This window comes from Piliocolobus tephrosceles, chromosome 5 (genome assembly GCF_002776525.5).
Source record: "Piliocolobus tephrosceles isolate RC106 chromosome 5, ASM277652v3, whole genome shotgun sequence".
Taxonomy (NCBI): Eukaryota; Metazoa; Chordata; class Mammalia; order Primates; family Cercopithecidae; genus Piliocolobus; species Piliocolobus tephrosceles.
Genome location: NC_045438.1, coordinates 13,564,591 through 13,577,974, shown reverse-complemented (window position 1 = coordinate 13,577,974; position 13,384 = coordinate 13,564,591). Strand labels below are relative to the sequence as shown.

Genomic DNA, 13,384 nt, shown 5'->3' with positions numbered 1-13,384 from the left:
GCCGATTAACTGGCCCAGGAAGAGCAGAGCCTGAAGCTTAATTATGCCCAACTGCATTTTAGTATCCAGAGGTCACCGTGATTTTCTTGCCTTCGTTTCTAACATGATTTATGATGATAACCCTCCACATTTCTCCCTTCTACCCTTGGGATTCCTCAGACTCATATTTTATGTGCCTTTGTCTCAGCAAATGCTTGGCTGTTTTCCTGATTCTCTGCTATGTTTAGGAAAGTCACCCATGGCATCGCTCTTTTCTTGTAAGTACAGAAAGTTATTCTACTATCTCAGGACTTAGGAGAACATGTTTAATATTTAATTCCAGGAATGCTCTTTCTACCAGAAGCTATGTGAGCATTTAACTGGCTCAGACTAGCATTATGTTCATTTTTAGAGTTATCCTATCCCTTTTGTGATTATCCTGAAAAGTTGTCAATGTCTTTACCAAGAAACTTACAGCTCCTTCTTATGTTATTTCCATGCCAGAAAGTTTGTATTTTCCATCTCCTGGACTGTTAGGGCCAAACTGGTAAAGTTCAAGGCAGTTTGCGAAGAGGAAATTGATGTTAATGATTTAAATAGAGTACTTTCATTTTTTAAGAATTAATTTTCCATTTGAAAAATGGATCTGCTTTAGCTTGAAAATCTATGGCATTAATATTGTCATAATATTAGTAACTCAATGGAGAAATGTACATGAGGCAATTAACTTTTGGTGATAAAAAATTGCTCATAAAAATCATTGTCTCAATTTGACATTTAACATGGACGTTTGAATATATTATTTGAAAAATCAAACTTAAGGAATAAATTATAATGTTTTAAATCAAATAATTTAAATTCTATTAAGAAGGAAAAAATTATGATATTTTGTGTTAGATTTATTTGTATTTCCACAAAATGATTAACTAAGAAGCCAGTCAAGAGTGGAAAAATGACTTGCTCATCAGTTTAAGAAACCTAGTCAATGAAGTCTTAGTACACAAGATATCTTATATTAAAGCAAACAACTTTACCTGACCTGCTGCAGGTGAGGTGAGACAGAAGGCAGTGTTTATAATCCCTGGCATGCAAAATGGGAGGGAATGACGGTCGGCCTATGGACAAAGTGAAGGAGTCTTGGATTCTTCCTCTGGTGTGCAAAAAAAAAAAAAAATGTCCTGTCGTGCTCAGGACATAGCAGGTGAATAAAAATATTCATGCAGCGCAAGTCAGATAAGATGAAATGAAACTTTTTCTATTTTTCAACTTTCTCACAAGCCCTCATTTCCACTCTCAGAAGGAAGGAAAAAATCATACTCTTACTTCCAGGTAGGTCATCCTGTTTCAATTTAGGGACTTAAATATGCAGCCACATTCAAGGTTCTTCCTTTCCCTTTCTCCTGCCCTTGATGATCCCACGGCTGTTGAAATTGGGAGGGTCACCTTGCTTTCTTGCTGCCACAGCAGAGGCAGCTGGCTCTCTGCCCTCCAGGCAAGGTACCTGGTCCTTCGATGCTCTCTCCTTCCTCTGTCATGGGCGTTATGGGATGAATTGTGTTCTTCAAAAAAATCTTTTTTTTCTTTTTCTTTTTTTTATTTCGAGACAGTGTCTCACTCTGTTGGCCCAGGCTAGAGTTATCTTGGCTCACTGCAACCTCTGCCTCCCAAGTTCAAGTAATTCTCCTGCCTCAGCCTCCCAAGTGGCTGGGATTGTAGGCACCTGCCACTATGCCTGGCTAAATTTTGTATTTTTGGTAGAGACAGGTTTTCATCATGTTGGCCATTATCTCGAACTGCTGAGCTCAAGTGATCCACCTGCCTCGGTCTCCAAAAGTGCTGGGTTTACAAGCATGAGCCACTGTGCCTGGCCAAAGAAAATCTATTTTGAAGCACCTGGGAATGTAACCTTATTTGGAGACATCAGGTCTTTACAATGGTAATCAAGTGTGGTCATTAGGCTGGGCCTTAATCCAATATGATAAGTGTCCTTAGAAAAAGGGGGAAAGAAAAGACAGACAAGCACAGAGGCAGGACGACATGCAGACACAAGGAGAAGGTGGATATCTACAGAGATCTAGAGGGCCCTGGAACAGGTCCTTCTCTCCCAGCCCTCAGAAGGAACCAATCCTGCCGATGCCTTGATTTCAGGGTCTGGCCTCCAGAGCTGTGAGACAGTGCATTTCTGATTGTGAGTGTTAATTGCCACCGTTGGAATTTGGGGAGCGTGGTGTGAAGTCTCATGTGCTTCTGTCGGGTAGTGCTGACCTCCCGGATGTACCTGAGTTTCCAGGTCAACTTCATCAAGAGGGTGTGTTGTCAAGCTCTCAAACCCTGACCCCAGTAATTCTATATATAGTGTATTCCATGGCTTTTAAAACATGAATTTAACTCTGTCAAATAAAATGTATATGTTTTAAAGTGTTCATAATATTTGCCAAAACTAGTAATAAAATAATATTTAAAGAAGTGATACTTGAGGCATTTCTTGCAATGTTGACAGTATAAATGACAATTTTCAAGTGGGTTTAATGGCCATAGCTTTGGTGATCCGCTATCCTTTGTATTTAAGAAAGAGGGAGCACAGAGAAGTGAAATCCTGCCCCTACTTGCTCACACAGCACTGTCCTCTGCTCTTCAAAACTAAATCACTTACTGCAGTTGCTGGCATGTAGCGAAATCGAATGATTCCTGAGCTCTTTCCTGTGCCCCCTAAGAGCCCCTCTGGTGCAGGGTCCTCCTGAGCAGCAGAAAAGGCCCAGGCCTGTAGTGGGAGGGACATGGAGGTGACAAGGCCCAGGCCTGCGCTGGCCAATTAGTGTGTGGCTAATCAACCTTTCACAGTCATTGTATTGCTCGGCCTTTGGGAACCAGAGAAGGAGCCTTTCTGTATCTTTACACAGCGTAGTATTTTTGATTATAATGAAAACTAGTAGTGAGAAATGTGAAATAAATTCAAAGGGTAAATCACAAAGTATTCATCTTTTAGAAGTCCCCCTTTTTATAATGAAGGATCTGTCTGAAAGGATAGTTTCTGTTCTCATCCAATTAATATAAATTGGCATTTAGTATTCATTGGAAACTATGGAGGGGAACTGGAATTCAAGAGAAAAAATATCTACCGGAACAATTCCCTTTTTGATTATTCTGACTCAGTGTGAAAATCTCTAGGCTCATCTTGTCTTGAAACACATTGCATTGTTAGCAGTGACCACACAAAATAGTTCTTAGCCATTACATTAAAAAATGCCTTTAAATAACACCTTTTTTTTTTTTTTTTTTTTTTTTTTGAGATGGAGTCTCACTTTGTGGCCCAGGCTGGAGTGGAGTGGTGCTATCTCAGTTCACTGCAATGTCCACATCCTGGGTTTGAGAGATTCTCCTACCTCAGCCTCTCAAGTAGCTGGTATTACAGGCTTGTGCCTCCACGTCCAGCTAATTTTTGTGTGTGTATTTTTAGTAGTCATGGGTTTCACTACATTGGCCGGGCTGGTCTGAAACTCCTAACCTCAAGTGATCTGCTTTCCTCGGCCTCCCAAAGTGCTGGGAGCACAGATGTGAGCCACCGCATCCGGCCTAACTTATTAAATGATTGCCACTTTGTCTTTCCTTGGCATAGAAAATACATTATTAAAAACTGTGATGGGCTTCCAACCACATCTGCTTAAAGCCAGGTGCAGTGGCTCCAGCCTGGAATCCCAGTATTTGGGAGTCCAAGGCAGGAGGATCATTTATGCCTAGAAATTTGAGACCAGCCTGGGCAACATAAGTGAGATCCCATCTCTACAAAAAAAAAAAAAAAAAAAACTACAAAATTAGCCAGGTGTAGTGGCATGTGCCTGTAGTCTCAGCAACTCAGGAGCCTGCCATGAGAGGATCACTTGAGTCTGGGAGTTCGAGGCTGCAGTGAACCTTGATCATGCCACTGCACTCCAGCCTGGGCAACAGAGTGAGACACCGCCTTAAAAAAGAAAAAAGAAAAATCTGTTTGTTAGAAGTGATCTTCAGAAGAAGCAACAAATAGAAAGAATGCCAAGATCATTCAAAACAAAAAAAGGAAAATTTAAGGTGTTACTAAAAGTGTTTCTTCAAAGTTATTTAAGAAAGAGCTCAATGTAAAAATGTTTTTAACATTAAAATCTGATAACACTATTGACTTTTAAATTCGTCTTTTTATCTGATCATTCTTGGCTGATCGTATTCCTTTTCAAGATAAAAGATGTAGGCTATTAAAAATCCAAATAAAAATCAGAGATTTTCAGTCTTTAAAATGTAAAGTTATTACACATTAGAAAGGATGACAGCCTTCCACTGAAATGATTTTTTCCCATAAGTTATCGGGGTACAGATGATATTTGTTTGTGTAAGTTATTTAGTGGTGATTTGTGAGATTCTGGTGCACCCAACACTCAAGCAGTATATACTGCACCATATATGTTGTATTTTATCCCTCACTCCCCTCCCACCCTTTCCCATAAGTCCCCAAAGTCCATTGTATCATTCTTACGCCTTTGTGTCCTCATAGCTTAGCTCTCATGTATCAGTAAGAACATACAATGTTTGGTTTTTCATTCCTGAATTACTTCACTTAGAATAATAGTCTCCAATCCCATCCAGGTTGCTGTGAATGCCATTAATTCATTCCTTTTTATGGCCGAGTAGTATTCCATCATATTTATATACCACACTTTCTTTATCCGCTCACTGATTGGTGGGCATTTGGGTTGGTTCCACAATTTTGCAATTGTGAATGATGCTGCTATAAACTTGTGTGTGCAAGTATCTTTTCCATATAATGACTTCTTTTCCTCTGGGTAGATACCCAGTAGTGGGATTGCTGGATCAAATGGTAGTTCTACTTTTAGTTTTCCATAGTGGCTGTACTAGTTTACATTCCCACCAGTAGTGTAGAAGTGTTCCCTGATCACCGCATCTGTGCCAACATCTACTGTTTTTGATTTTTGTATTGCCATTCTTTTTTTTTTTTTTTTTTTTTTTTTTTTTTGAGATGGAGTCTTGCTCTGTCACCCAGGCTGGAGTGCAGTGGTGTGATCGTGGCTCACTGCAAGCTCTGCCTCTTGGGTTCGTGCCATTCTCCTGCCTCAGCCTCCCGAGTAGCTGGGACTACAAGCGCCTGCCACCACGCCCGGCTAATTTTTTGTATTTTTAGTAGAGATGAAGTTTCACAGTGTTAGCCAGGATGGTCTTGATCTCCTTACCTCGTGATTCACCCGCCTCAGCCTCCCAAAGTGCTGGGATTACAGACGTGAGCCACCGCAGGAGTAAGGTGGTATCACATTGTGGTTTTGATTTGCCTTTCCCTGATCACTAGTGATTTTGAACATTATTTCATATGTTTGTTGGCTATACACTGAAATGATTTTAAGCATTTTGTATGAGGAAGTAGAGTTTGACAGATTTAGAAGGAATTGAAAATGAACGAATAAGACTGAAGATATTGAAGACAGCCCAACCTACTTTACAGACCACAGACAGTGGTACAGTAAGTGTACCAATGAGTATAGACTGATCACTATGCTTATAAAAGTACACTGGCTGGGCACTTCTGCCAACACATCTACTTATATCATGAGCACAGAGAGGTAGACAGTCCAACGTGGGATGTTTGAAATAGAGCATTGGGTTCAGAGCCAGAAAACTGAGGCTACAGGCCTGGCTCTTTCATTCCCCAATTATGCATCTTACTTGACTTGGGTAAATTACTAATGCGATCTGATATGTGTCCTCACTTCTACATATGTGCTTTACAGGATCATTCAGCAGACACAGGGGAGTGTGTTTTATGAACAGGTCTCTACAGGAGGTTCTACAGACACAGTTGCAGTATTTTTTCTTAAAGACAGTATTGTCTGGTAACAGAGCAACACATACAAAGAAACTGTAGTACAGTGTGATAAGTGCTGTCTTCCTTGGGGTAACAGGATCTCCAGAGGTCCAGACTTTACCCTGAGCCAGCACCAACATCTGGAGTCTGCGAGGTGTGTTACCTGCTCACCTATACCATCTTCTTTTCACTTTCCATACTCTCACTGATTCCTCTACAACCCACTTGTTCTTACTTTCATTCTTTTTTTCTTTTTAAAAGCACACTGGACTAGTATTTACTTTGCTACCTCCTATACAGCCCCGTCCCAGATCCTGTCTTCTCACATTTGTAACATTTCAGCTATCTGGCTCTTCTCTGAATCATTCCTTCGTACCTGCGGTGGTTCCATTGCAGCATCCACACCCTGGTCTTCACCATGGACCCCTGTAGACTTGTCCTAGTCTGTCTGCCTCATCCAAGTCTCCACTTCCTCTCAGCAGTCAGCGAAGACCAGCAGAGGAGTCGATGACCTGGGTTCCGACCCTGGCTTCACACTCGGAGCTGGGTGTTATTGAACCCATCGTGAACTTCTCTGTGGCTCCCCTTAGTCTTCTGTAAAGTTGAATCAACAGCAACCACAATAAGTAATCTGAAAACAGCTTTATCGGTGCCAGCCACAGTTCTCATGGATTTACACACTAATTCTAGCTCTATTTACACACTCACTTTATGGATGTTGTCTTGTATTCTTTGTCTTGCTATAACAAAATACCTGAGACTGGGTAATTTATAAAAAACTAGACATTTACTTTTTACAATTCTGAAAGCTGGGAAATCCAAGATCAAGGTGCTGATATTCAGTGTCTGGTGAGGGCCTTCTTGTTGTGTCTTCACTTGCTGGAAGACGGGAAGGGCTAAAAGGGCAAAAAGGACAGAAGGCCAAACACTTGCACTGCAATTTATTATAATAACCAATTTATTATGTCTCAAAACCTGCAATGGTCTGCAATATATGGCTAAGTATATCTTATATGTTTTTTATTATTAGTGTAATTATTTCCATAACTCCTGAAAGCAATGTATAAATAATGTGGTATTGTTAACAACTTTGAAATCATTATTAATCATTTTACAGACGATCTGTGTAACTCTATTAAGTGCTTGGAAGAATCTGAAATATTTGGATCTTAACTATGTGCCGTTGAAGGAACTTCTTTTTGGAAAAAGAAAAATGCATCAATTTTTTGTGTATTGTTGGATAATGTCCAACCAGATGAGAGTTGATCATTATTTGGCAAAAAAAAAAAACTCCCATGGATGTTTTGTTAATACTGGTATGTTTCCATATCAAGGATCCTCTAGACGGAGAGCCCAAGGTACTGATCCCTTAGTCTCCCATGGATCAACAGCTATGTATGACAGTGTAAGACCAAACCTGGTTACAGAAATACCTACTTGGTTCGTCTACACTAAAGAATTTGTTACTGCCTTACTTGTTGGATTAATATATTGTTATAAAGAAAGAAAGAACTGTATTAAGCGTTTTCTCTTTGACAGGTAATATTTTATTTATTGGAGAAACAAAGATAAATAAGACATTGTTTCTGCTCTGGGGTAACTTGAAACCACATTGGAGCACTCTGATGTCTTCCCACCGAATATCTCTTTCTCCCACATCTGAGAAATTTTTTTGTGTACTAAGAGAACTAAATAGTATTTGGGGCTTTTGCGTGGCTGTACAATGGGACTGTGTCCAATGTATTGTCCATGGAATGTGGCTTTGAACTGAACCAGCGTGGTGTGTGAATACACCATCTGTCAAAGGCACCGCTTCTGGGACCAGCAAGAGTTTCTATGAGAGTCAAAGATTAAGCAATTAATGATCTCAGAAACAGGGATGGCAACTGAGGGAAATGTGTCCCATTAGGATCACTGTAACTACTGAAATCTGTTTGAGGACTTTCATTTCCCCTTTGCAGCTCTACCCTAAGCATTAGGAAAATCTGGATTTGAAATCTTTTAGATTTCATCAACGTTTGTCACGTTTCAGCCATCCCTGAAAATTCACTCAGGTTCTTCTTGTGTTTCATGGCATCTAGCTATATGGTGATATAGGATTTTTTTTTTCTTTTTTTTGGTATCAATTTTTAGTTCACAGAAAGCTGGAATGCTACCAGAGAGACTGTCACATTGATAGCTCCTGCTCATTCTGCCTTCTCTGTATATTTTCCAAACACAATTGTGTAAGTGAGAAGCTAAACAGAATTCTGAGGCCTTATTTATGTACAAGATTAGGGACCCATCCTCTTTAGTTTTCTAAAACTCGTAAATGGTAACAATACTACCAACAATGTATCATTGCGGATCGGGATCTGAGCTCTTTACATTTCCTCGAGTCTTCAAAACAGCCTTCAAAGTTGATATATTATTGTCAATGGCAGAAAGCTGGGGAAGGAAGAATAATTTGCCAACATTTGTACAGCTAATAAATTATGTAGAGCTTGAGTCCATTTGACTTTAAATTCTATGTCCTTTCTTTCTTGTTCTGCTGGTTCCCTCTGTGGCACTTTGGACACTGAGCTCATGACTGTTTATATTCATTCATTCATTCACTCCTTCATTCTTTCTTCCCTTCAGTCATTCACTTTTTCAAACTTTTTAAATTCATAGATATGTTTCTACATCTCCTGGCTTCAAAGCACTGTGTGAGGCATTCAGATAAATATTAGTATGACCAAGTTGCTGCTCTCAAATATTTCTAAAATAAGTTGGAAGATAAGACTCAGGCGCGCACACACACACACACACACACTCACACTACATACTGTCCGAGCACTAACTACTGTAATAAGAAGAGCACAGTAAGCAAAGATTTTTAGATTCAGATGAGGGAGAAAGGTGTTAGTTTTCTCTAGGAGGATCACAGGAAGTACCTGAGTCCTGAACGTGGAAAGGAAGGGACACAATGTGGATAGAAACCTCAGGAAAGGCTAGGGTTCTAATTCTCTACTCTTCCTTCTGTGGCAAAGCTCAGGTCCTTGAGCGTACTCGGATCCTGATGCTGGTTTCTTTGAAATGACTTAGGCTAGAGGCTGTGTGTAAGCTACAGGAGTGCTGCCTGACATGGAGCTGATCATGGACAGTGATACCTTGTCCAAGTAGAATGGAAAATCGAGGACTGTCTGCCATTATTGCTTAAAAGTCAAGCACAAATCTCAGTGGCATAAAAGCATGCCGTCTTTCTCATGTGCCTGCAGGTCAGTGGGGGTGCCCATGGCCTCAGGCTGGCTTCAGCTGCAGGTCCCTGCTTTACGCTGTGAGTGTGGCTGCACTTGGTCACCTCTGTGGGTTGGACTCAGGTATGGGCCATGTGTGAACAGGTGGAAGCTTTCTGGGAGGTTCTGTTTTTTGCAACGGAGTCTCACTCCATGCAGTGCAGTGCAGTGGCGGGATCTCGGGTCACTGCAACCTTTGCCTCCTGGGTTTAAGTGATTCTCCTGCTTCAGCCTCCTGAGTAGCTAGGATTACGGGCACACGCCACCACGACCAGCTGATTTTTGTGTTTTTAGTAGAGGTGGGGGTTCACCATGTTGGCCAGGCTGGCCTTGAACTCCTGACCTCAAGTGATCCACCCGCCTCTGCCTCCCATAGTGCTTGGATTACAGGTGTGAGCTACTGTGCCCAGCAGGGATGTTCTTTTGATGGACCTTAGCAGCGGGACAAATGCAAAGCCCTGGTTCCAATAACATCTGCTAATATCCCTTTGGTCAAAGCCATTCACGTGGCTGGGCAAAATCGCCGGGAGGAAGGGGGGAGCACGATGTATGCGCACTAATGTATGGGCGTGCATAATTTTGAAGAATAGTTGAATCTGTCACATGTATAATATAGGAGGGGTAAGGAAGATAAAAAATCAAATCTAGATCATGATCTAGAAAGGAAAAAAGTACAAACACACTCGAAGAACATAGGAGATGTTACAGTCCATTTTATAAGTAATACTGAGACACTTTAGAAAGATTATGTAGCACACACACCCAGAATTCTTGTACATATTGGACTGGAGTATGTCGATATCGGATGTAAAGGGAGTAATCGTGAGGAGGGCCTAAAATGGGGAGGTGAATATTGAGATATAAAGGAGTTGAAGATGTGAAGGGTAATTCTGAGACAGAATTGCTAACTGTTGGTGACTTGCCGATATCAAAGATTAGGTAGGAGAAATTCAAGATAGTGATTCTCTTGCAGCCCATTACAAAACATGGGAGAATAATGAGATTTTTAGGCGGGAGGGGAAGGCTCGAAGCGGGTGATGTGGGGGATGGTTTTTCCTGACAGAGACGGGGAAGTCATGCAGGGGAGGACTTTAGGTCAGAGAATGATGAACAGTGGCCACTGCTGAGTAGGAACAGTCCTCGGGAGAGGCTGGGAGCTCTGAGAATGGGGATGGGGAGGGGCGCAGGGCCTGGGGATGAGACGGAGCCCCAGGGTGTGAGAGGAGAGAAGAGGTGGGAATGGGATTTAAGGACAAAGGGTGTCCTGGTGCCCTCCTGGGTGGAGGAGGCAGACTCCAGCTGTTGTGTTTGGGGTCAGGGTTGTTGGTGAGTGCTGGGCACCACTGTTCGAGGGACATTGATGGTGAAGGCAACAGAAGAGCTTGGGAAAGCAGCAGGGGAGGGCATCATTGATTGCTGTTAGTTATGGATGCATTTCATTTTAGTGTCCTGGGAGCATTCCTAAAATGAGAATGGCAAGAGGTATTTGAAAGGCATCGATTTATTTTTATTTTTATTTTATTTCATTTTGTTTTATATTTTTTGAGATGGAGTCTCGCTCTGTTGCCCAGGCTGGAGTGCAGTGACATGATCTCGGCTCGCTGCAACCTCCGCCTCCCAGGCTCAAGCAATTATCTTGCTTCAGCCTTCCAAGTCGCTGGGATTACAGGCTCATGCCACCAGAACTGGCTAATTTTTTTGTATTTTTAGTAGAGACGAGGTTTCACCATGTTTTCCTGGCTCGTCACAAACTCCTGGCCTCAAGTGATCTGCCCATCTTGGCCTCCTGAAGTGCTGGGATTACAGGCATCAGCCACTGTGCCCGGCCACATTGATTTGTTGAGAGAGTAAGGTCCTTGCTATGTCTTAAGAGGGTAGCAAGCAAATCAGTAACTGCTTCTATGTAGTAGATATTCTTTTTTTTTTTGGTGGGGGTATGGGGGTGGGCATTCAAGTGATTCTCCTGCCTCAGCCTCCTGAGTAGCTGGGACTACAGGCACCCATCACCATGCCCGGCTAATGTATTTGCAGTAGAGACGGGATTTCACCATGTTGGTCAAGCTCTTCTCGAACTCCTGACCTCAGGTGACCCACTCACCTCTGCCTCTCAAAGTGCTGGGATTAGAGGCCTGAGCCACTGCAGCCGGCCCTATGTAGTAGATATTCTGAAACTAGAATTTCATGTAGGGTAGCCTAGTTCTTGTCCTAGCAAATAATCTGATGTTTAATTTTTATGCTACAAAATGTTAAAGTCTTCCTCTGTTTGTACGTGTCAATATATAGATGCAAAACCTTTTAGTAAATGTTTGCAGATTTTCGTGGTTAAATCGACCAAGAGAGAATGAACCTTGGGTGGCAGGAGTGTGCTCCTGCATGGCTTCCCCACTGGTGTAACGATGTGTGTGCTGGTGCCCATGGAGGGGTGTGTGTGGAGTCTACTCAAACACATTCATTTCCAATGCTGTACAGATATGCCCTCTAATTGATAATAACTTTCTGTACTTTTATAAAACAGAAAAGAATGACATCAATTCTGATGTCAATCAGTTTTATTATTTAAGAATATTTTTAGTAACCAGGCGTGGTGGCACCTCCCTGTAATCCCAGCTAGTCGGGAGGCTGAGGCAGAAGAATTGCTTGAACTCGGGAGGTGGAGGTTGCAGTGAGCTGAGATCACACCACTGCACTCCAGCCTGGATGACAGAGTGAGACTCCGTCTCAGGGGAAAAATAAAAAAAGAATTATTATTTTCACTGTGCTTATAGATCCACTTTGGTCATTTTTTTTTTTTTTTTCTGGTAGATTTCATGTCCTTTTGAATATCACTTCAGCGTTCTGTTGTGTTTCACGTATCCCCAGATTTCTGTTTCTGGCCCCAGTTCAGTGTTGTTTGTCTACCATGTGTAGTGTCTAAGTGCTGTGGCCAAACATGTACCTAAGCTGGTCAATTACATGTCACTTTCCCTTCCCTTCTAACACTGAGGACAAGTTAAACTCTATCTGGCATTTCATGTTTGCCATTTCCTTGTTTTTTTTTTTTTTTTCACCTTGCTCCCAAACAGAACTGTGACCTGGATCAGCAGAGCATCGTTCACATTGTTCAGAGACCATGGAGAAAAGGTCAAGAAATGAATGCAACTGGAGGCGACAACCCCAGAAACACGGCGGGAGGCTGTGAGCGGGAGCCCCAGAGCTTGACTCGAGTGGACCTCAGCAGCTCAGTCCTCCCAGGAGACTCTGTGGGGCTGGCTGTCATTCTGCACACTGACAGCAGGAATGACTCACCACCAGCTGGTAGTCCAGGTAATTGGAATGCCCTAAGAGTATTAAAGCATTCTGTTTGTTTGTTTAGTGCAGTCTCCAAGGAGCGTAGCCTCACCAGGTGCATATTTAGTGTATGATGCGTTTTGGATTGGAGTCTCTAATTCACTACAAGGAGACATCACTGTAGGTGGAGTACTTTGATGTAAAATTTGAGAATGCATTTATTATAAGTATTATGAAACAGGTTTTCACATTGAGATTAAATAGAAGAGATATGTTTCTAGTGATGCAGAAAAATTCTAAAAAGTAGAAAGATTTTGAAAGCTAATCGAGCCATTTGTAGTTTCTAAAGCCACATATTCCAATGGCAATGACATCCTTAGTGTAAAAGAACTCTTCCTTCTCTCTGTGCTACCACCCATTTCAAAATGCTTTTCTTTGGAAAAGATGGTTATTGTTTAGTTATTTTTAAAATATTAATATGTGTCTTCTTAGTCTTTTATTCTCTAAATAGTCAAAGGTGTAATAGAATTAATTTTTACTGTGTGTGACAGAAGACACAAAATAATCACAAAGACTTTATAGGGTAGAAGTTGATTTTCCTCCCACATACAATAGATCCTGGCAGTTGTGGGCTGGTATGGCCTTCACAGTGTCAGAAAGTTCTGGGACCTGCAAGATGGAAGCCTAACATAATAAGAAATGCCTCCCACTAAAATTAGTAAATAAAATTTAAGGAATTAAAAATTTTCAATGAGCTTGCAAAAAATAAAAAGATAATTTTCAAGGACAAGTGAAAATGTAGAAACAACATCTTTAAATACAGGAGTAGATAAACTCAGAAAGTAAGGCATTAGCTGATGCTCTGGTGATCTTGAGATGACTGTGGGAGGGAAAGAGGCTCTGCTTCATGTGAGGTGGGCACCTCAGGTCTGGAAAGAAAAACTGAGAAATGGAAACAAATGTCAAAAATGGGGAAAAATGAGATAAATCTAAACCCCTGCAATGCCCTTGTGATCCAGAATATGATAAATTAATATAA

The 13,384-nt window shown here is 41.5% G+C and overlaps 1 protein-coding gene across 4 annotated transcripts in view; it reads left to right on the top strand.

The window, feature by feature from the left end:
* PRKN (parkin RBR E3 ubiquitin protein ligase) overlaps window positions 1-13,384 on the top strand; it is a 1,378,177-nt gene that overhangs the window by 454,260 nt on the left and 910,533 nt on the right. For 3 of the 4 annotated variants that reach the window (XM_023223611.3, XM_023223612.3, XM_023223613.1), the window contains exon 3: window positions 12,141-12,381. The exons of the other annotated variant lie outside the window; for it this stretch is intronic. In XM_023223611.3, coding sequence (XP_023079379.1) covers window positions 12,141-12,381 — 241 coding nt within the window. The remainder of the gene's footprint in view (window positions 1-12,140; window positions 12,382-13,384) is intronic. 4 annotated transcript variants of the gene reach the window in all.